This window comes from Maylandia zebra, linkage group LG20, assembly GCF_041146795.1.
Source record: "Maylandia zebra isolate NMK-2024a linkage group LG20, Mzebra_GT3a, whole genome shotgun sequence".
In the NCBI taxonomy this organism is placed as follows: domain Eukaryota; kingdom Metazoa; phylum Chordata; class Actinopteri; order Cichliformes; family Cichlidae; genus Maylandia; species Maylandia zebra.
Window position 1 is genome coordinate 35,287,723 of NC_135186.1, and position 24,576 is coordinate 35,312,298.

The following is a 24,576-nucleotide window of genomic DNA, read 5'->3' on the forward strand; positions in this document are numbered from 1 at the left end:
ACAGTGTTACAGCCATCATTTTACCCTCAAATTGTCGCCATTATTGTTCTCTTTCCAACACCGTGTCTTTCAAAGCTCAGGCATTTAAACTTTTTAAACTGTGTGGATCAGAGTGGAGGGATCACATTTGAGTCATTCAGTGATTCAAAGAATATGACCTTTTAATATTCATTCAGATGTTTTCTGACTCTAAATGTTCTTTTCTCATTTCTTAGGGTTTTCTAATTTACATTTAAAACATTTTCAGTTTTTTTCCAACTTCTTCTTCTGTGTAACCTTCACCTTTTAGCAGTTCAGCACTTTTGTTTTCAGGTTAAATTCGGGTTTTTTTTTTATCTCATTCAAAATTTTTAACTTAAATTCTGTAATTAATTCATTTCAGTGCATACATTCAGATTCAAGCATTCACACTGCAGTTTCTTCAGAAAATGCACTTTCTAGTTATTATTAGTGTGAATGCTTGAAAAGCATTCACAGTATTGTTCTTCTAATCTTTATTATTATTATTAGTGTGAATGCTTGAAAAGCATTCACAGTATTGTTATTCAAATCTTTATTATTATTATTATTATTATATTTTATCTATTCCGTACGTTTTTTGTAATCCTACTCCTTCAAAACCGTTCAACTTAGAAAAACCATTCAAACACCGTTAGATTCCTATTCTTTTGGACAACACTGCTTCTATTTTTCATATTTTTAACATTTATATTTTTAATTTTATTCAACTTTATTCAACAAAAATTTCCCAAAATTTCCCATGTATTTCAATGGGGAGACCCTTCAAATTCTCATTCAACTTATTCATTTTTAAACTCTTACTACTTCCACATACATTGACATAGAGCCACCATTCAAACTTTAAAACGAAGACAAGACATTCAACTATTCAACTTGTATTTATCTTTTCAATATCTATTATACTTTTTCTTCAGTTCCAGTTTAAGTTTCATGATGTTTTTTCACCCGTTTCAAAATTTATAATGGGTGTGTATGGGACGGAATGTTGGGGCTAGAGTGAGACAGCTCAACTGCTAGAGTGAGAGGAGCAAAAAAATTAATCTTAAAATCTTTTTTAAAACTGCTGCTGTGTCCACAGCGTTTGCTCTACAGGTATGATTTTACCCTCAAAACGTAGCCATGGCTGTCCTCTTTCATCCAATGTGTTTACTATTGTCCTAGGTGTTACGGTTCTTTCATAAATGTCACCAATGCACAGCCTCCTCCTTCCAACTCTTCCATAGACTCTAATGTTAAAATGGCTCAGAAGGTTCGTTTGAAAATCAGAAGAGCATGGTGTCTTTACACTGTCACCACGTCCATATAATAAACTCCACAGGCATGAAAACTGAGAATTTGGTAGACTAGAAGCTGCTGTCGCTCACGGTGAAAGAATTTTGTCAATACGACTTGTACTTTTAATTTGGGAACGATTTGTTTCGGCCTGACTTTTCTGTTCATTTTAAGCAGCAAAAGTGAGGCGCATGTCTGTGTCGTGTGTATGGAGCCATTGTCACTATAGCAACCAGGCTCACACCTGCCTGCTTAACGAGCTCTCTCTCACTCTGCCAAGGTTAAACCTAAAAATGTTAGATTGTAGTAAGATTAACTTTTTCAAAAGTACAATAAGACAGATTTGACAGGGTTTTGCCACAGATTAATAGTTTGTCACTAGTTAGTATATGCCAACTAAGTAGAGCATTGTGATTGGCACAAAGGTTTTTCAGATCTGGGCAGTTGGAGTCAGTTGATGACTTCAAAATCATCCTTTCTGACTGGATAATTAAAGCTCTCAGCATCTATCGGTCTGTAGTTAATTTCCCCACCTTTTAACTAACGTTTCACTAACCTAATCTCATTTAATGTCTCTGTTTATAGTCTGTATAGTTTATCTCCCCACGAATATACTCAAAGTAGTCTTAAAATAAAACCCACAAAACAGTTCAAGATTTAATACTTTTTATTTGCTCATTTAATGCCAGTTGCCCTGTTTTTCTGTATGTCACTCATTCGCTTATACTTGGGCAAAAAGGACCAATTTTTACACTAGTATAGTGTATTTTTTCCCTCTATCTCTCTATGTCTGTCACACACAGAGACCAACACACAGACATGTATATGCTCATTATTGCTGTTCAAACTGATGGTCAAATTTCCAAGCACCACCTGAACGCCTCATCTGTTTTTAACCTATCACTGGACCAACTGTCGTCATTCCGCTTTGCTCTCTGCTGTGGTAAGTACAGTACACTCAGTACTGCAGTGTTTTATTTTTATGATGGAAAAAATACATGTTTGACATTTAAACTCACATATCAAGTCCAACAGAGTTAAAAACAATTCAAAGAAGAAAGAAAGAAAAAAGAATAACCTTCGCTATCATTTATATACGTTTATTACGTTTTGCTGTTAGCAGCAGTGCTAACGCTAGCTTCAATGCTAATGCTAGCAACAATGCTAACGCTAGCTATAGTGCTAACACTAGCCTTAGCAGTTGTTAACTGACAAAAATAATATTCCTGTGATATTTCTTGCCGGTCAGTGAGACAAAAGTAAGAAATTAGCTTTATTATTGCCATTGTGGCTCAGTTTTAACAGTAAGAGTGCTAGCGCTAGCAGCATTGCTAGCGCTAGCAGCATTGCTAACGCTAGCTGCAATGCTAACGCTAGCTGCAATGCTAACGCTAGCTGCAATGCTAACACTAACTGAAGTGCTAATGCTAGCCGGAATGCTAGCGCTAGCAGCAATGCTAAGGCTAGTAACAGTCTAACAGTAGCCTTACATAAGTGGCAATACTTCAGTTAACTAGTTTGAATTGTAAAATGACTGCTGTATCAGTTGGTGTGCTATATTACTCTATAATTACCCTGCTGACTAGAAGTTCAGTGTATCATGTCGTGTGGGCTTTGTATTTCTGTTAGTCTGATAACACTGTACAGACAACTAACGTATTATTTCTCGTTTCTTTCAGGAACCTGACTGACACTGTGCTTTGCCTGGTAGGTGTGCACATACTGTAAGAGAAGTAGACCAAAATAAAAAAATTATATGACTAATATAAGCTGTAAAGTGATGGGTTCAAACTTTGTGCTAGACCTTTTAAACACAATTTTATAATAAATACACATAAGTGCAGCTTAACAATTGGGCTAAAATATTTTTTTCGTACATTTTTGTAGTCACACTACATGTGATTAATTAATGATTCACTCAATCATATTTGTATTTAAAAATATTATTGCTGAATTTAATTAAATATTTATTCTTTTAAAAAGTGCCCAATTATGCAACTTTTTGCACATGGCAGCCGACAACAGTTTAGCTTGAATATTTGTTTTGTCCTTTTGCAGTAGTCACATTTAGTTCATACAATTACCATGTGATATAATTTTAATAAAATTATTTTTTTTTCTTGTTTTTTGTTCAGAGTGTGTAGAAGAAGAAGAACAAGGACCAGATCTCCAGTCTTCTCTCTCACATCCCAACCCCCCAACCCCTCTATCCTCTGTCCTGCTCCACCTATTGTCTCTGCCTTCTTTCCATCTGTATTTCACTCTGTGGTTTGTGAGAAATTTTGCCAAACCAACAATCCTTTTGCGGTTTGATTTAAAGCCGTGTCTCTCCTGCTCTGTCTGTTCTCTCTGCTAAATTTTCTCTCTACCTGTTTTTCACTCTTGGCTTGCTGCTGAAAAACGCCAAGCCAACAAAGCAATAAAGAGTGCATATTTTGCCTCAACCTATGAACAAACTGAACAAACAAAGAAAAATCTGCGGTTTGATTTAAAGCCGTGTCTCTCCTGCTCTGTCTGTTCTCACTGCTAAATTTTCTCTCTACCTGTTTTTCACTCTTGGCTTGCTGCTGAAAAACGCCAAGCCATTAAAGCAATAAAGAGTGCATATATTGCCTCTACCTGAGAACAAACTGAACAAAGAAAACTAATTCACGGTTTGATTGTGATTTCCCAGCCGTGTCTCTCCTGCTCTGCCTGTTCTCTCTTCTAAATTTTCTCTCTACCTGTTTTTCACTCTTGGCTTGCTGCTGAAAAATGCCAAGCCAATAAAGAGAGTGCATAATATTCTCTCAACTGAAGAACAAACTGTCAAACGAAAGACAACTGTTTAAGACAAATAAAAACTGAAATATAAAAACAAAGACAACATCTCCTGGTGTGTGCCACTCTTATCTTGTGAACATATTTTCTAAAGACTAAGAAACACTTGCAGGTGTGTGAAAATGCCAAGGAAGCAGAAAAAGTCACAAGCTGCAAAACAACGCTGGAAAAAGTTTCATGAGTTTCACAAAGTACCAACATGTGAACAAGCTGAGTTTGATTTTCCTCAGAGCTCTGCAGAAGACAGTGTGTCTACAAAGACCAATTCTGACAGTGTCAAACAGGCAGGTCAACATGTTCCTGCACATGTACAACAGGTATCTTATGCTGATGCTGTAAAGAGTGGACTGCAGCATAAAGTTAATGAACAACATGAGGTGTCAAGTGCCCCACAGGTGGGTTATGCTGACTTTTTGAAAAGAGGCTGTCACAGTGATGTGGCAGGACCATCTCATGCAGAAAGAGTGAACCTTGAAAACCAGCCCTCTGTTATACATGTCTGTGCATCTCGCAGCCAGGCTCATCCTAAATATGGAGACTCCAGAAACAAGCAGTGCACATGTAACTCACTCACATTTCTTGCTTTCCTTCATGAGAATGAAAACATGACTACAGCTGACCTTAATCTGGTCTTGGATAAAGGTGATGTGATGTACAAAGAGGCCAAGAAAAGATTTCCTAAAAATATTCATTTGGCAACCGATGAGCTGCCAGACAAAGTTGATGCTCGCTGGTCTATGTATGATGTCGACATGACACAGCCTTCCCGGTATGGGACATTTGAAGAACCTCCAGAGGAAGCAGTAGATACCTTTCTCAGCTTAGAAGCAGGACTGAGCTGCCTGTTGTCAGATGTGCAGTATGCCTTATTGATTATGAGTGGATTGTGTATCGCAGTGTTCAGATCCACATCAGGCAAATATGGTTTCTTTGATCCACACTCCAGAACACCCAGTGGTCTTCCTCTATTACTACAGTCACGTAATCGTGGTACAGCTGTGATGCTGAAATTCACACTCCTCAGTGACATGATTAAGAGGATCCAAGATTCTTATGAAATGATGGAGATATCACCCTCTTGTAACTATGAACTGAAGCCTGTGCAGTTCTACAGTATGAGCACAGTCAACCTGAGTGATACTATCACAGACACAGTCTGCAGACCAACAGCTGCCACTGCTGTGGCATCTACTCACTCTGATACAACTGTTGATGAAGCAAACTCCTCTACTCCAAGGAGAAACACAACGACTGATCTGACTGAGAACATCTTTTGTCAAATGTCCATTTGTACGCCACCGGTGAAACAAAAAGAAGTTCACGTGACTCAGTTCACATCATATGAAGATCAGAATGAACCTCCTAATATACCAACTGAAGAACTATGCAGTGAATTAAGTTTCCTTCCATCAAGTGATGCTTTTTCATGTCAATCAAATGCTGCCATAACAAATGTTGCTGCCTGTGACCTTTCTGATATAGTTTTACAAAAACTGAAAAAAGTTAATAAACAACAAAGGCACAAAATGAAAAGAAGATTAATGGCATCAGAGAAACCCAGAAATCAGAGAAAAGAAAACCAAAAAAGGAGAGAACAACAAAAGTATGCTTCAAATAAAGATTACAAAGAAAAGAAAAAATCTTGCGCAAGCAAGACATATAAAAACAATCCTGAAGTTAAACAAAAACAACAACAGTATATGAAAAGACGTTACTGTGAAAATGATGAATTCAGAAAGAAACAAAAACAATATGTTAAAAAACGTTTTTCTGAGAATGCTACAGTTAGAAAGAAACAACAACAATATATTAAAAGACGCTACTGTGAGAACGATGAATTCAGAAAGAAACAACAACAATATATTAAAAGACGCTACTGTGAGAACGATGAATTCAGAAAGAAACAACAACAATATATTAAAAGACGCTACTGTGAGAACGATGAATTCAGAAAGAAACAACAACAATATATTAAAAGACGCTACTGTGAGAACGATGAATTCAGAAAGAAACAACAACAATATATTAAAAGACGCTACTGTGAGAACGATGAATTCAGAAAGAAACAACAACAATATATTAAAAGACGCTACTGTGACAATGCTGACTTTAGACAAAAACAAAAAAACTATATAACTAAAAGGTATCAAGAAAACCCTGAATTCAGAGAGAGACAGAGATCTCGAGTGACTCAGCGTTATGCACGTGACAATGCATTCAGAGTAAGACACAGACAACTAATGAAACAACTAATGCGAGACAGGTATCAAAGTAATCTTGCATTCAGGATTATGCACAACATGAGATGTGCAATGAAAATAAAAAGGAAATACAGATGGGTGAACAGACAAACCCAAGAGAGTGACAACAGTGTGATCAACGAGGCCATATCTGTGTTCAAATCACAAATCAAAGCTGGACCATCATACCCATGTACTGTATGCTTCAAGGCTTCATTTCCAAACCAAGTGCGACCCTGCACAAGGTCAAAGTATGTCAAAAACCCACATGTAGTTGCAACATGTTTGACAGGAAAGTTTGTTCATGTTTGTGATGAAAACTGCAGAAATGAGCAGTGCAAAGTGCCTGATGAGAGAAAGAGAGAGTGGATATGTCACACCTGCCACGATCATCTTAAAAATGGATCCATGCCAGCACTTGCTGTTGCCAATAAGTTGGATCTTGCTGATATTCCAGCTGAACTTTCTGATCTCAACATACTGGAGAGACATCTCATAGCCAAGTGCATACCATTTGCCAAGATCATTCCTCTTCCCAAAGGCAGACAAAGAGCAATTAGAGGAAATGTGGTCTGTGTCCCATCAGAGGTACAGGAAACTGTTGAAACACTACCTCGACTGAGAATTAATTCTCAGGTGATCAGAGTAAAATTGAAGAGACGCTTGTCTTACAAAGGTCATCAGCTGTTTCAGACTGTAAGCTGGTCTAAACTTGTGCAAGCACTGCATAAACTCAAGCAGATTCATCCACAGTATAAGGATGTGAGCATCAGAGATGATGCTGAGCTGTGTGATCCAACTCTTCCTGATGAAGATGATGAGGATGATGATGATGAAAACATGAATGAGGACGATTATGATGAGGCTGATTTAATGGAAATTGACAGCTGTGAGAAAAATGCACTGAGTGAAGCACAAAATATAAATGAACAGGACATTGACATGTTACCCTGTGATGGTGAACAATCGCATGAACAGATGAGAGATGATTCAGAGCAAGCAGATGGACTGACTAATGGTGGTTTTGCACTCGAGTCCTGTTTGCAGCCCCCTGATGTGGCTGAGGAGATATTATGTTTCAGTGAAGGAATCTACTCTGTTGCTCCTGCAGAGAGAAACAATCCAATAAGTTTTTTCAAAACACCTAAACTGGAGGCCATGGCCTTCCCTGTGCAGTTTCCTACAGGCCAAAACACACTTGATGAAAGAAGGCTGATCAAAGTATCCCCCAGTGGGTATTTCAAATCAAGACTTTTCTGCATTGATGATCGTTTTGCCAAAGACACAAACTATTTATTCTTTGCACAGTTTGTGACTGAAATACACTTGGCTACATCCAGCATGACAGTACAGTTAAGGAAGGCAAAGCCTCTGACCAGAGATGGTAGAAAAATAACCTCAGGCATGTTACAAGATAAACATGAGGTGGAGAAACTGGTGCGAAATAAAGATGCAGTGAGATTCATGCAGCCTCTGAGAGGAACCCCAGCCTATTGGGAGAAAACAACAAGAGATCTTTTTGCCATGATCAGACAGTTGGGAACTCCCACGTTCTTTTGCACATTTTCAGCTGCTGAAATGCGCTGGCCTGAAGTGATCGAGGCAATAACAAGGCAGCAAGGTGAACAAGTGAATTTTGAAGGACTCGACTGGTCAGCAAAGTGTGACATCCTGAGAAGCAATCCTGTCACAACAATGCGCATGTTTGACAAGAGAGTTGAAGCATTATTCAGAGATTTACTCTTATCTCCTGCAGAGCCACTTGGCAAAGTCATTGACTACTTTTACAGAGTTGAGTTTCAGCACAGAGGAAGCCCACACATACACTGCCTCCTGTGGGTAGAAGGTGCTCCTGTGTTTGAGGAGGATGATGAGCAAACTGTTCTTGATTTTATAAACAAATACATCACAGCTCAGCTGCCTGATCCACATAAACAACCTGAACTGTACAAAAAAGTAACAGAAGTGCAAAAACACAGTAAGAACCACACAAAGACGTGCTTTAGGAGTTTAAGCTCCGGGTGCCGTTTTGGTTTTCCCAAACCACCCTGCAATGAGACAATGATCACAAGACCCAGTGAGGATGATGCACTGGAAGTAGAAACGGCAAAGAACAAGCTCAGACCACTGAACCAGCTGCTGAATGAACCTGAAACTGCTTCCATGAGTTTAGAGCAGCTCTTGGAAAGATGCAAGTTGACACATGCAGAATATGAGAGATACCTGAATAAAATGAACATGAGGAGTACGATCATACTAAAGCGTGATCCAAAAGACTCTTGGATAAACGGCTATAATCCACATCTGCTTGAAGCCTGGAACAGTAATATCGACATAAGCTTTGTTTTAGATGCTTTTGGTGCTGCAAATTATTTAATGAAATATATATCAAAAAAAGAGGGCGGGCTATCTGAGTACCTGAAAACTGTCATTGAGAACTCCCATAAGGACAGTGTAAATGAGTGCGATGAAATGAGAGCCGTCATGCAGGCATATTCAAAGAAGCGAGAGATCAGTGCACAGGAGTGTGTTGCTCGTGCATGTGGTCTTCACATGAAGCAATGCTCACGTGCTGTAATATTCATTCCAACTGATGATAATCCTGTGAAAATGAGTCGTCCCCTGTCAGTTCTGGACAACACAACACCTGAGTCTTCCAATGTTTGGATGACATCTTTGAATGACAAATACAAAGCCAGACCTGAAACACCAGAGTATGAGGAGATGTGCATGGCAGACTTTGCTGCTACTTGCAGGATTGTCTATGGCCAACAGAAAAAAGGTAAAGATGTTTTGCCCCTTCTCAATGAGATGGGGTTTGTGCAAAGGCGCAAAAACAATAAGCCTGCTATCATCAGATTTCACCGCTGCTCACAAGAAAAACATCCAGAGCAATATTACGGAAGACTGCTTAAACTGTACCTTCCTCATCGTTCAGACCACGAACTGAAAACACCATCGTTGCCAACCTATCAGGCTTTCTATGGTGCTGGCTGTGTACAGCTACCAGGTACTGACCATCTTGAGTACGTGCAACACATTGTCAAAAGAAACAGAGAAAAATATGAGAAAAACAGTGAGGAGATCGAGAGCGCTGTTGAGGAATATGAGCAGAACAGAGGTGTGACTGACGAATGGTGTAATCTGGCACCTGAATCAGATCTCGTAAGGTTGCCACTTGTCGAACAAGAAAGAGAGCGAGACAATGAAAATGAACAGGAAGATGTGCCCGACTACAGCCGTCAGGCTGATGCTTCAACAGAAGTCAGAGCCATCAGGGAACCCCCTGCTATTGATCCCACATTGTTACGTCAGATGTTTCAGAATCTGAACAAGAAGCAAGCCTGCATATTTTATGCAGTTAGAGACTGGTGCATTAAAAGAGTCTGTGCTCTAAATCCAGAGCAGTTTTTCTTTTATATTAATGGTGGTGCTGGAACAGGAAAATCACATCTTATCAAATGCATCTACTCAGAAGCATCTAAGATACTGAGCAAAGTGCCCAGATATGCAGACGACGTTGACATATCAAAACCCACCGTCCTGTTAACTGCTTTCACTGGGACTGCAGCTTTTAACATTTCTGGAACAACACTGCATTCTCTTCTCAAGCTGCCTAGAAGCTTAAAACCTCCCATTCAGGGACTTGGCAATCAGCTGGATGAAGTCAGATCAGAACTTTTGAATGCTGAAATAATCGTCATTGACGAAGTGTCTATGGTGTCAAGACATCTGTTTGCATATGTAGATGCAAGACTCAAACAGATCAAAGGGACTCGGAGACCCTTTGGAGGCATGTCAGTCATTGCTGTCGGAGACTTCTATCAGCTACCCCCAGTGCGACAGTCTAAACCTCTCTGTGTGCACGACCCGTCTGAGATCGACCTGTGGCGGGAGCATTTTCAGATGATCACTCTGACTGAGATTATGCGTCAGAAAGATGATGTTGTCTTTGCTGAGATGCTGAACAGAATTCGTGTAAAAGGAAAGTTGGATGAGCTTTGCGAAGCAGATAGAAATTTGTTGTTACAGGCCATAACTGAACCAGCCCATTGTCCGACTGATGCATTGCACATTTTTGCAACTAATAAAGAAGTGGATGCACACAACTCTTCAACACTGGCTCTGCTCCACACTCATATCATTGACATCCATGCAGATGATTATAGAAAAGATCCTAGAACTGGCAGAATGGCACTTCAAGACAGACCATTGAAAGGAGGTAAAAACGAGTTACCAGACACACTGAAAGTTGCAGAAGGAGCTCGTGTCATGCTCACCAGAAACATTGACATACAAAATGGTTTGGTTAATGGAGCTTTTGGAATACTACTTAGAGTAGTTTACTCTGAAAATGACCAACACATCATCAAGCTTGGACTTAAAATGGATAATGAGACATCTGGAAAGAATAACCGCACACCAGCAGACGATATGGTGTACATTGAGAGAGCAGAGGAGAATCTGAAGCAGAAAGGAGTGGTACGAAGACAGTTCCCAGTGAAGCTGGCCTTTGCATGTACAATACATAAGGTACAGGGTATGACAACTACATCAGCTGTTGTCTCTCTTAAGAGCATTTTTGAGCCCGGCATGGCCTACGTAGCTGTCAGTAGAGTGACGTCTCTCAGTGGACTGTATCTTCTTGATATGGAGGAGAAAAAAATATTCACCAACCCAGAAATCACTGCAGCGCTTGAGAACATGAGACAAGCCAACCTTGATGACATGATGCCTCTTCTACACGTGAGGCAAACACTGAGCAGGTCAGAGGTTTTCACCATTGTTCATCATAATACAGAGGGACTGCCAGCTCACATTAATGACATCAAAAGTCACCATGAATTGTGTCTAGCAGATGTTTTGTGCCTAACAGAAACACACCTGCGGGGCTCTTTTGTCGCAGAGAGTCTCCACTTGGAAAATTACAATTTGTTCAAACGCAACAGACACCTGTCCTACACAAACTTTCCCCAGATGGCAAACAGAAGTGGTGGTGGAGTTGCTGTTTATGTGAAAAGTGACATTCAAGTGCATGAAAAACAGTACATCCATAATGTAACTGACCTTGAATTTCTGGCTTTAAAGGTTGAAGCACCAGTCAGTGCTCTGATTGCAGTTGTATACAGACCTCCAGACTACACTCTGAGGCCATTCCTGAAAAACCTGGTAAGCCTATTAGACTCATTGGAGATCATGGACTGTCATCCCATCATAGTTTGTGGTGATTTTAATGAGAATGTTTTATCCAGTGCAAACAAACTAATCCTGGAGCTGTTTGAGTCTAGGGGATACGCACAGGTCATCACTGCCCCTACCACAGAGAAGAACACACTGCTTGACCTAATTTTCATTTCTCAGTCAGATCGATGTCTCCATTCTGGAGTCATGAAGACATACCATAGTTACCATGACCCAGTATACTGTGTATTGTCCTGTGATGATTCATGATCTAGATCTTTGAATACAGTAAGTAATATCTATATTTTTGAATGACTTAAGAAAGTAGAGCGATATTTAAAAGTTGACGCCCTGCATTGCAGTATAATGTTTGAATTGTTTACATAAAATACAATTACATGAATTAAGTAATGATATCAGTAAAAGATGACAATTTTATTTATTACAGAAAATCTAAAATTCACTAACAGTAACCTATAAATGTCAGAAAAATCAAATATAGCAGTTTGAAACGAACAGTGTAGGCATATCCTCTCTGCAGCCAGGCTTCAACATCCTGCCAGGCTGCCCCAGTCTCACTGTGGCTGGGAGGGAGGGAGGGTGGACCAGAGGATTGCCTACACAACACATAAATGTTCAACAGCTTCTTCATTGTTTCTGAGAGAACAATAATGACTAAAGGTTGCTTTTTAAAAAAACAAACAAACAAACAAACAAACCTAATTACAGCAATAATGACAGTTAAGCCACTTTATGTGTGCCTCTATTTTGAAATAATATTTACAAAAATATTATTATTTTGGTTTGTTATAAACTTTAAACTTTTTCAAAAGTACACAATTATATTTTTGGACAAATTTTTCTATGAAACATAAATTTTTATGAGCTTTTATCATGTTTCTGGCCAGTGCAATCATCAGGGTGGGTCTGGGTTGATAACTGCACATTTCTGGCCAGAAATGTTTCAGCAGTGTTACATATGTAGTGCATATGTTACACTTGCTTTCTGTTACCAGCTGATACCCTACATTTGTATAGACATTTGATGGTGTGAGGTTGGGGAGTTGAGTGGGAGGGGGGGGGGGGGAGGGTACGGTGGGAGTCGAGGGGGGGGGGTTTCCTTTCCTGTTAGGTTTCCTTTGTTTTTCTTTTTTTTTCTTTTTAAGAGAGACACAGTCCTCCTGTGTCTTCTCCAAGCTTCACATGTAAAATCCAACAATGTGAAGCACATAGCAGCCAGAAACTGTAATGCCACAGATCAGAGAAACTTCATCATCACCATCTTCATCGCCATACGATCAGAGCGTGAGACTTCACATCTGGAGCACAGGAGAGATTCTGTGATAAGTCTTCCTTCTAGCTTGTCCCACAAGCAGTCGGTGAGATTTACTAACAACAAAAAGGGTTAATGACATTATTTCCATGAAAACATGTATTCATTCTTTGTGAAGTGTTTAAATTGTGTTTTCACTTGACCTTAGGAGTGTTAGAGTGTATTGTAATGTCTGTACTCAGGTGTTTCCCTCTGTGATCCATCCCCTTCAGAGCCGAGACACTCAGGACTGAACAGACTGCACAGTTTCTGTGACTGAGCCTCCAAAACACCTTCTTTGAAACCACTCATGATAGAAGGGCTTCATATTTGCAGCAGCACTACTACAGGTATTCAGTTTATTACAGGATGTGTTTGTTTCTTAGGACCAGCTCTGAGTGCACACTACCTAATATATACACCTTTCTGTTTATTACAAACCAACTACTCTGGATCATACGGCCAGTTGGCAGGAATGTTGCTGCAGGAAAACATCCCTGGAGATCACCATCATTGTCAGACTGACTGTGCCTCCTCTGTGCAGTGTCAAGATCCTCCCTAAATGAGTGTGTAAGTTAACATTTTCATTATTTTATTCCCTTTGACAAGACAAGTATCACTGATATTTACATTTACAACTACATATTCCTGTTTTCTGCTCTTCTTTTAAAGTCCTCAGCTATCCTGCTTCTGTGCTGCTTGCCACACATCAAACACTGGCCGGATGACAGGGAGGATCCACTCTGAAGTCACTGGACATGATGAGGATCATATGGGACTTCATAGTTTCACAGAAACGTTGTGCTCTGTGATTACAGGTTTTAAATGGACATAATGACTGCCTCTCTCTGATCAACAGGCTAAAGGATTGTTGTCATTGTTAGTGCTCTGTACAATGTATGCTTATTTAGTATTTCATCACAGAGCAAACCTTTTTTTCTTTAACATATTTTTATTTTTTTATTTGTGGGGATAGGTTAATTGATTAATCCAAATTGTCACTAGGTGTGAATGTGCGAGTGAATGTGAGTGTGAATGGTTGTCTGTCCCTGTGTGTTGGCCCTGTGACAGACTGGCGACCTGTCCAGGGTGTACCCTGCCTTTCGCCCTATGACAGCTGGGATAGGCTCCAGCGCCCCCCGCGACCCTGGAAAGGATAAGCGGAAGCGAATGGATGGATGGATGGATATTTTTATTTTGTTCTAATGTTGAATTAACTGTGGGGATTTTTTTTAAGTGGGCACTCGGGATGTCATATGACCAGAAATGTGGTAACTGGAATTCAACAGTATGGAAGAAAAAATCTGCTAAGAACAAAACACACACAAAACCCCCCAAGAAAATTCAAATTCATTCCATGTAATCCAATCTAAAACATTTTAAACTGCTGAACAGCAACACAAACAGCGTTAAAAAACAGTGTTAACAGAATGATTATGATGATTTTGTACCAAAGTTTCAGGTCACATGGCACACCTAGTGTGTAGTGTGGGGTATCAGCTGGTAAGTATAGGTTTTTTTTTTTCATATTTGTGTCCTTAGAGTTCAGATAGATAAAGCCTTGTGTATAATAATTAGTCATAATCACAACTCAAAGTCAGGGACTAACTAATTTTGGGACTTTGTGTCTGAGCCCAGGTTAAAACAATGTGTAAAAAAGCATTTAGTGGCATGGCTGAACAATGCTGTATTGATACTTATTTATCCATGTTCACAAAAAGGACTAATGTGTTTATTTGATTATTTGCATGTGTTAAACTGTGTCACCACCTTACGCTTTCATTTGACTTTACTCAAAAATCTCTATACAGTTCTCTTTTACCACTGTGTGGACTCTGTTTACATTAAAACATAAAGAAGAATGAGTAATAAAAAGATGTGTAGACAGATTAAGTAGGACGATAGAAACAGCTGTTTAGCCATGTTCTAAGAAACCAACACAATTTAAAGGTTCAGGATTGTGGTTTTAAAAGTTGAATTTTCATGTATTTCATATCTTGCTTATTATTTTTTATTTAGTTATTTAATTTAGTTATTTTTATTTATTCTACTAGTCCTTTTCAGAAAGAAGCTGTAAAATATGACTTAAGATTTTTATGTTATTTTCTATGACATACAAAATAAATTGATGTATGTAATACTATTAAACATGATATACACATGTGTATATGTCTGAAAAACATTATGCTGTATATTAAAGTTTGTATTTTCTCCAGAATTTTTGTTCAACTCTAAATTTTCTTTTGTCATTACTCATCTTTTTATTATTTACATTTTAAACATGTTTAGCTTTTTTCCAACTTCTTCTGTGTGAACATCAGCTTTCAAAAGTTCTGCACTTTTGTTTTCAGGTGAAAATTTCTGTATTTTCCAGCTCATTCGGAATTTTTAACTTAACATTCAGCAATTAATTCATTTCAGTGCATACATTCAGATTCAAGCATTCACACTGCAGTTTCTTCAGAAAATGCACTTTCTAGTATTTTATTCTGTATTCCGTACGTTTTTTGTAATCCTACTCCTTCAAAACCGTTCAACTTAGAAAAACCATTCAAACACCGTTAGATTCCTATTCTTTTGGACAACACTGCTTCTATTTTTCATATTTTTAACATTTATATTTTTAATTTTATTCAACTTTATTCAACAAAAATTTATAATGTATTTCAATGGGGAGACCCTTCAAATCCTCATTCAACTTACTCATTTTTAAACTCTTACTACTTCCACATACATTGACATAGAGCCACCATTCAAACTTTAAAACGAAGACAAGACATTCAACTATTCAACTTGTATTTATCTTTTCAATATCTATTATACTTTTTCTTCAGTTCCAGTTTAAGTTTCATGATGTTTTTTCACCCGTTTCAGAGTTTATAATGGGTGTGTATGGGACGGAATGTTGGGGCTAGAGTGAGGCAGCTCAACTGCTAGAGTGAGAGGAGCAAAAAAATTAATCTTAAAATCTTTTTTAAAACTGCTGCTGTGTCCGCAGCGTTTGCTCTACAGGTATGATTTTACCCTCAAAACGTAGCCATGGCTGTCCTCTTTCATCCAATGTGTTTACTATTGTACTAGGTGTTATGGTTCTTTCATAAATGTCACCAATGCACAGCCTCCTCCCTCCAACTCTTCCATAGACTCTAATGTTAAAATGGCTCAGAAGGTTCGTTTGAAAATCAGAAGAGCATGGTGTTTTTACACTGTCACCACGTCCATATAATAAGCTCCACAGGCATGAAAACTGAGAATTAGGTAGACTAGACATTGCTGTCGCTCACGGTGAAAGAATTTTGTCAATACGACTTTTACTTTTCATTTGGGAGCGATTTGTTTCGGCCTGACTTTTCTGTTCATTTTAAGCAGCAAAAGTGAGGTGCATGTCTGTGTGCGTGTGTATGGAGCCATTGGGTGCGGTCACTATAGCAACCAGGCTCACACCTGCCTGCTTAACGAGCTCTGCCTGCCACTCTGCCAAGATTCATCTTAAACACTTCTCTTTCAACTGCTGCTGTGTCCACAGTGTTAAAGCCATCATTTTACCCTCAAAACGTCGCCATCGTTGTTCTTTTTCCAACATCTTGTCTTTCAAAGCTCAGAGATGTAAACTTTTTAAACTGTGTGGGTCCAAGTGGAGGGATCACATTTTAGTCATTCAGTGATTCAAAGAATATGACTTTTTAATATTCTTTCAGATGTTTTCTGACTCTAAATGTTCTTTTCTCATTTCTTAGGTTTTTCTAATTTACAATTAAAACATTTTCAGCTTTTTTCCAACTTCTTCTTCTGTGTAACATTCAGCTTTTAGCAGTTCAGCACTTTTGTTTTCAGGTTAAATTCGGGTTTTTTTTTTAATCTCATTCAAGATTTTTAACTTAAATTCAGTAATTAATTCATTTCAGTGCATACATTCAGATTCAAGCATTCACACTGCAGTTTCTTCAGAAAATGCACTTTCTAGTTATTATTATATTTTATTTTTCCGTACGTTTTTTCAAAGCCTACTCCTTCAAAACCGTTCAACTTAGAAAAACCATTCAAACACCGTTAGATTCCTATTCTTTTGGACAACACTGCTTCTATTTTTCATATTTTTAACATTTATATTTTTAATTTTATTCAACTTTATTCAACAAAAATTTACAATGTATTTCAATGGGGAGACCCTTCAAATCCTCATTCAACTTACTCATTTTTAAACTCTTACTACTTCCACATACATTGACATAGAGCCACCATTCAAACTTTAAAACGAAGACAAGACATTCAACTATTCAACTTGTATTTATCTTTTCAATATCTATTATACTTTTTCTTCAGTTCCAGTTTAAGTTTCATGATGTTTTTTCACCCGTTTCAGAGTTTATAATGGGTGTGTATGGGACGGAATGTTGGGGCTAGAGTGAGGCAGCTCAACTGCTAGAGTGAGAGGAGCAAAAAAAATAATCTTAAAATCTTTTTTAAAACTGCTGCTGTGTCCGCAGCATTTGCTCTACAGGTATGATTTTACCCTCAAAACGTAGCCATGGCTGTCCTCTTTCATCCAATGTGTTTACTATTGTACTAGGTGTTATGGTTCTTTCATAAATGTCACCAATGCACAGCCTCCTCCCTCCAACTCTTCCATAGACTCTAATGTTAAAATGGCTCAGAAGGTTCGTTTGAAAATCAGAAGAGCATGGTGTCTTTCCACTGTCACCACGTCCATATAATAAACTCCACAGGCATGAAAACTGAGAATTCAGTAGACTAGACATTGCTGTCACTCACGGTGAAAGAATTTTGTCAATACGACTTTTACTTTTCATTTGGGAACGATTTGTTTCGCCCTGACTTTTCTGTTCATTTTAAGCAGCAAAAGTGAGGCGCATGTCTGTGTACGTGTGTATGGAGCCATTGGGTGCGGTCACTATAGCAACCAGGCTCACACCTGCCTGCTTAACGAGCTCTGCCTGCCACTGTGCCAAAATTCATCTTAAGCACTTCTCTTTCAACTGCTGCTGTGTCCACAGTGTTACAGCCATCATTTTACCCTCAAATTGTCGCCATTATTGTTCTCTTTCCAACACCGTATCTTTCAAAGCTCAGGCATTTAAACTTTTTAAACTGTGTGGATCAAAGTGGAGGGATCACATTTGAGTCATTCAGTGATTCAAAGAATATGACCTTTTAATATTCATTCAGATGTTTTCTGACTCTAAATGTTCTTTTCTCATTTCTTAGGGTTTTCTAATTTACATTTAAAACATTTTCAGTTTTTTTCCAACTCCTTCTTCTGTGTAACCTTCAGCTTTTAGCAGTTCAGCACCTTTGTTTTCAGGTTAAATTCGTTTTTTTTTTTTTTTTTAATCTCATTCAATATTTTTAACTCAAAATTCAGCAATTAATTCATTTCAGTGCATACATTCAGATTCAAGCATTCACACTGCAGTTTCTTCAGAAAATGCACTTTCTAGTATTTAGTGTGAATGCTTGAAAAGCATTCACAGTATTGTTCTTCTAATCTTTATTATTATTATATTTTATCTATTCCGTACGTTTTTTGTACTCCTACTCCTTCAAAACCGTTCAACTTAGAAAAACCATTCAAACACCATTAGATTCCTATTCTTTTGGACATGACTGCTTCTACTTTTCTCATTTTTAACATTTATATTTTTAATTTTATTCAACTTTATTCAACAAAAATTTCCCATGTATTTCAATGGGGAGACCCTTCAAATTCTCATTCAACTTACTCATTTTTAAACTCTTACTACTTCCACATACATTGACATAGAGCCACCATTCAAACTTTAAAACGAAGACAAGACATTCAACTATTCAACTTGTATTTATCTTTTCAATATCTATTATACTTTTTCTTCAGTTCCAGTTTAAGTTTCATGATGTTTTTTCAGCCGTTTCAGAGTTTATAATGGGTGTGTATGGGACGGAATGTTGGGGCTAGAGTGAGGCAGCTCAACTGCTAGAGTGAGAGGAGCAAAAAAATTAATCTTAAAATCTTTTTTAAAACTGCTGCTGTGTCCGCAGCGTTTGCTCTACAGGTATGATTTTACCCTCAAAACGTAGCCATCGCTGTCCTCTTTCATCCAATGTGTTTACTATTGTCCTAGGTGTTACGGTTCTCTCATAAATGTCATCAATGCACAGCCTCCTCCTTCCAACTCTTCCATAGACTCTAATGTTAAAATGGCTCAGAAGGTTCGTTTGAAAATCAGAAGAGCATGGTGTCTTTCCACTGTCACCACGTCCATATAATAAACTCCACAGACATGAAAACTGAGAATTAGGTAGACTAGACATTGCTGTCGCTCACGGTGAAAGAATTTTGTCAATACGACTTTTACTTTTCATTTGGGAGCGATTTGTTTGGGCCTGACTTTTCTGTTCATTTTAAGCAGCAAAAGTGAGGTGCATGTCTGTGTACGTGTGTATGGAGCCCTTGGGTGCAGTCACTATAGCAACCAGGCTCACACCTGCCTGCTTAACGAGCTCTCTCTCTCACTCTGCCAAGATTCATCTTAAACACTTCTCTTTCAACTGCTGCTGTGTCCACAGTGTTAAAGCCATCATTTTACCCTCAAAACGTCGCCATCGTTGTTCTTTTTCCAACATCTTGTCTTTCAAAGCTCAGAGATGTAAACTTTTTAAACTGTGTGGGTCCAAGTGGAGGGATCACATTTTAGTCATTCAGTGATTCAAAGAATATGACCTTTTAATATTCTTTCAGATGTTTTCTGACTCTAAATGTTCTTTTCTCATTTCTTAGGTTTTTCTAATTTACAATTAAAACATTTTCAGCTTTTTTCCAACTTCTTCTTCTGTGTAACCTTCAGCTTTTAGCAGTTCAGCACTGTTGTTTTCAGGTTAAATTCAGGTTTTTTTTTTTTTATTTTTATCTCATTCAAAATTTTTAACTCAAAATTCAGCAATTAATTCATTTCAGTCCATACATTCAGATTCAAGCATTCACACTGCAGTTTCTTCAGAAAATGCACTTTCTAGTTTATTATTATTATCTATTCCGTACGTTTTTTGTAATCCTACTACTTCAAAACCGTTCAACTTAGAAAAACCATTCAAACACCGTTAGATTCCTATTCTTTTGGACATGACTGCTTCTATTTTTCTCATTTTTAACATTTATATTTTTAATTTTATTCAACTTTATTCAACAAAAATTTATAATGTATTTCAATGGGGAGACCCTTCAAATTCTCATTCAACTTACTCATTTTTAAACTCTTACTACTTCCACATACATTGACATAGAGCCACCATTCAAACTTTAAAACGAAGACAAGACATTCAACTATTCAACTTGTATTTATCTTTTCAATATCTATTATACTTTTTCTTCAGTTCCAGTTTAAGTTTCATGATGTTTTTTCACCCGTTTCAGAGTTTATAATGGGTGTGTATGGGACGGAATGTTGGGGCTAGAGTGAGACAGCTCAACTGCTAGAGTGAGAGGAGCAAAAAAATTAATCTTAAAATCTTTTTTAAAACTGCTGCTGTGTCCACAGCGTTTGCTCTACAGGTATGATTTTACCCTCAAAACGTAGCCATGGCTGTCCTCTTTCATCCAATGTGTTTACTATTGTCCTAGGTGTTATGGTTCTTTCATAAATGTCACCAATGCACAGCCTCCTCCCTCCAACTCTTCCATAGACTCTAATGTTAAAATGGCTCAGAAGGTTCGTTTGAAAATCAGAAGAGCATGGTGTCTTTCCACTGTCACCACGTCCATATAATAAGCTCCACAGGCATGAAAACTGAGAATTAGGTAGACTAGACATTGCTGTCGCTCACGGTGAAAGAATTTTGTCAATACGACTTTTACTTTTCATTTGGGAGCGATTTGTTTCGGCCTGACTTTTCTGTTCATTTTAAGCAGCAAAAGTGAGGCGCATGTCTGTGTACGTGTGTATGGAGCCATTGGGTGCGGTCACTATAGCAACCAGGCTCACACCTGCCTGCTTAACGAGCTCTGCCTGCCACTGTACCAAGATTCATCTTAAGCACTTCTCTTTCAACTGCTGCTGTGTCCACAGTGTTAAAGCCATCATTTTACCCTCAAATTGTCGCCATTATTGTTCTCTTTCCAACACCGTATCTTTCAAAGCTCAGGCATTTAAACTTTTTAAACTGTGTGGATCAAAGTGGAGGGATCACATTTGAGTCATTCAGTGATTCAAAGAATATGACCTTTTAATATTCATTCAGATGTTTTCTGACTCTAAATGTTCTTTTCTCATTTCTTAGGGTTTTCTAATTTACATTTAAAACATTTTCAGTTTTTTTCCAACTCCTTCTTCTGTGTAACCTTCAGCTTTTAGCAGTTCAGCACCTTTGTTTTCAGGTTAAATTTGTTTTTTTTTTGTTTTTTTTTAATCTCATTCAATATTTTTAACTCAAAATTCAGCAATTAATTCATTTCAGTGCATACATTCAGATTCAAGCATTCACACTGCAGTTTCTTCAGAAAATGCACTTTCTAGTTCTATTTTATTATTATCTATTCCGTACGTTTTTTGTAATCTATCTCCTTCAAAACCGTTCAACTTAGAAAAACCATTCAAACACCATTAGATTCCTATTCTTTTGGACATGACTGCTTCTACTTTTCTCATTTTTAACATTTATATTTTTAATTTTATTCAACTTTATTCAACAAAAATTTCCCATGTATTTCAATGGGGAGACCCTTCAAATCCTCATTCAACTTACTCATTTTTAAACTCTTACTACTTCCACATACATTGACATAGAGCCACCATTCAAACTTTAAAACGAAGACAAGACATTCAACTATTCAACTTGTATTTATCTTTTCAATATCTATTATACTTTTTCTTCAGTTCCAGTTTAAGTTTCATGATGTTTTTTCACCCGTTTCAGAGTTTATAATGGGTGTGTATGGGACGGAATGTTGGGGCTAGAGTGAGGCAGCTCAACTGCTAGAGTGAGAGGAGCAAAAAAATTAATCTTAAAATCTTTTTTAAAACTGCTGCTGTGTCCGCAGCGTTTGCTCTACAGGTATGATTTTACCCTCAAAACGTAGCCATCGCTGTCCTCTTTCATCCAATGTGTTTACTATTGTACTAGGTGTTATGGTTCTTTCATAAATGTCACCAATGCACAGCCTCCTCCCTCCAACTCTTCCATAGACTCTAATGTTAAAATGGCTCAGAAGGTTCGTTTGAAAATCAGAAGAGCATGGTGTCTTTCCACTGTCACCACGTCCATATAATAAGCTCCACAGGCATGAAAACTGAGAATTAGGTAGACTAGACATTGCTGTCGCTCACGGTGAAAGAATTTTGTCAATACGACTTTTACTTTTCATTTGGGAGCGATTTGTTTCGGCCTGACTTTTCTGTTCATTTTAAGCAGCAAAAGTGAGGCGCATGTCTGTGTCCGTGTGTATGGAGCCATTGGGTGCGGTCACTATAGCAACCAGGCTCACACCTGCCTGCTTAACGAGCTCTGCCTGCCACTGTACCAAGATTCATCTTAAGCACTTCTCTTTCAACTGCTGCTGTGTCCACAGTGTTACAGCCATCATTTTACCCTCAAATTGTCGCCATTATTGTTCTCTTTCCAACACCGTATCTTTCAAAGCTCAGGCATTTAAACTTTTTAAACTGTGTGGATCAAAGTGGAGGGATCACATTTGAGTCATTCAGTGATTCAAAGAATATGACCTTTTAATATTCATTCAGATGTTTTCTGACTCTAAATGTTCTTTTCTCATTTCTTAGGGTTTTCTAATTTACATTTAAAACATTTTCAGTTTTTTTCCAACTTCTTCTTCTGTGTAACCTTCAGCTTTTAGCAGTTCAGCACCTTTGTTTTCAGGTTAAATTCGGTTTTTTTTTTTTGTTTTTTTTTTATCTCATTCAATATTTTTAACTCAAAATTCAGCAATTAATTCATTTCAGTGCATACATTCAGATTCAAGCATTCACACTGCAGTTTCTTCAGAAAATGCACTTTCTAGTTATTAGTGTGAATGCTTGAAAAGCATTCACAGTATTGTTCTTCTAATCTTTATTATTATATTTTATTTTTCCGTACGTTTTTTGAAAGCCTACTCCTTCAAAACCGTTCAACTTAGAAAAACCATTCAAACATCGTTAGATTCCTATTCTTTTGGACAACATTGCTTGTATTTTTCTCATTTTTAACATTTATATTTTTAATTTTATTCAACTTTATTCAACAAAAATTTCCCATGTATTTCAATGGGGAGACCCTTCAAATTCTCATTCAACTTACTCATTTTTAAACTCTTACTACTTCAACATACGTTCACATAGAGCCACCATTCAAACTTTAAAACGAAGACAAGACATTCAACTATTCAACTTGTATTTATCTTTTCAATATCTATTATACTTTTTCTTCAGTTCCAGTTTAAGTTTCATGATGTTTTTTCACCCGTTTCAGAGTTTATAATGGGTGTGTATGGGACAGAATGTTGGGGCTAGAGTGAGGCAGCTCAACTGCTAGAGTGAGAGGAGCAAAAAAATTAATCTTAAAATATTTTTTAAAACTGCTGCTGTGTCCGCAGCGTTTGCTCTACAGGTATGATTTTACCCTCAAAACGTAGCCATGGCTGTCCTCTTTCATCCAATGTGTTTACTATTGTACTAGGTGTTATGGTTCTTTCATAAATGTCACCAATGCACAGCCTCCTCCCTCCAACTCTTCCATAGACTCTAATGTTAAAATGGCTCAGAAGGTTCGTTTGAAAATCAGAAGAGCATGGTGTCTTTCCACTGTCACCACGTCCATATAATAAACTCCACAGGCATGAAAACTGAGAATTCAGTAGACTAGAAGCTGCTGTCGCTCACGGTGAAAGAATTTTGTCAATACGACTTTTACTTTTCATTTGGGAACGATTTGTTTCGGCCTGACTTTTCTGTTCATTTTAAGCAGCAAAAGTGAGGCGCATGTCTGTGTACGTGTGTATGGAGCCATTGGGTGCGGTCACTATAGCAACCAGGCTCACACCTGCCTGCTTAACGAGCTCTGCCTGCCACTGTACCAAGATTCATCTTAAGCACTTCTCTTTCAACTGCTGCTGTGTCCACAGTGTTACAGCCATCATTTTACCCTCAAATTGTCGCCATTATTGTTCTCTTTCCAACACCGTATCTTTCAAAGCTCAGGCATTTAAACTTTTTAAACTGTGTGGATGAAAGTGGAGGGATCACATTTGAGTCATTCAGTGATTCAAAGAATATGACCTTTTAATATTCATTCAGATGTTTTCTGACTCTAAATGTTCTTTTCTCATTTCTTAGGGTTTTCTAATTTACATTTAAAACATTTTCAGTTTTTTTCCAACTCCTTCTTCTGTGTAACCTTCAGCTTTTAGCAGTTCAGCACCTTTGTTTTCAGGTTAAATTCGTTTTTGTTTTTTGTTTTTTTTTAATCTCATTCAATATTTTTAACTCAAAATTCAGCAATTAATTCATTTCAGTGCATACATTCAGATTCAAGCATTCACACTGCAGTTTCTTCAGAAAATGCACTTTCTAGTTATTATTATATTTTATTTTTCCGTACGTTTTTTGTAAGCCTACTCCTTCAAAACCGTTCAACTTAGAAAAACCATTCAAACACCGTTAGATTCCTATTCTTTTGGACAACACTGCTTCTATTTTTCATATTTTTAACATTTATATTTTTAATTTTATTCAACTTTATTCA

General features: G+C 37.7%; 1 protein-coding gene and 1 long non-coding RNA gene across 3 annotated transcripts; both read left to right on the forward strand.

Moving 5' to 3' along the window:
* Window positions 1-1,502: 1,502 nt before the first annotated feature.
* Window positions 1,503-4,065, forward strand: LOC143414363 (uncharacterized). Its single transcript, XR_013094987.1, has 2 exons — window positions 1,503-3,000; window positions 3,429-4,065. It is a non-coding gene; the product is annotated as an uncharacterized LOC143414363 (long non-coding RNA).
* A 2,166-nt stretch (window positions 4,066-6,231) lies between these two features.
* On the forward strand, window positions 6,232-15,052 carry LOC112431036 (uncharacterized). 2 transcript variants are annotated; one of them, XR_013094870.1, is made up of 4 exons: window positions 6,232-11,522; window positions 13,080-13,196; window positions 13,313-13,416; window positions 13,519-15,052. XR_013094870.1 is itself a non-coding variant. In XM_076878504.1 (2 exons), the coding sequence occupies exons 1-2, from the start codon at window positions 6,354-6,356 to the stop codon at window positions 11,464-11,466; spliced, it is 4,791 nt and encodes a 1,596-aa protein (XP_076734619.1). In that variant the 5' UTR covers window positions 6,232-6,353; the 3' UTR covers window positions 11,467-11,511. The 2 variants fall into 2 exon arrangements, 1 of the variants encoding a protein (XP_076734619.1); XM_076878504.1 differs by lacking the exons at window positions 13,080-13,196; window positions 13,313-13,416; window positions 13,519-15,052 and having other exon boundaries at window positions 6,232-11,119; window positions 11,442-11,511.
* The last annotated feature ends 9,524 nt before the right edge of the window (window positions 15,053-24,576 follow it).

Excerpts from the sequence above, each read along its gene's own strand:
- LOC112431036 (XM_076878504.1), top strand. The coding sequence starts at position 6,354 with ATGAAACAACTAATGCGAGACAGGTATCAAAGTAATCTTGCATTCAGG. Across the intron at positions 11,120-11,441 it reads GTGAGGCAAACACTGAGCAG|GTTGAAGCACCAGTCAGTGC; the intron begins GTCAGAGGTTTT and ends CTGGCTTTAAAG.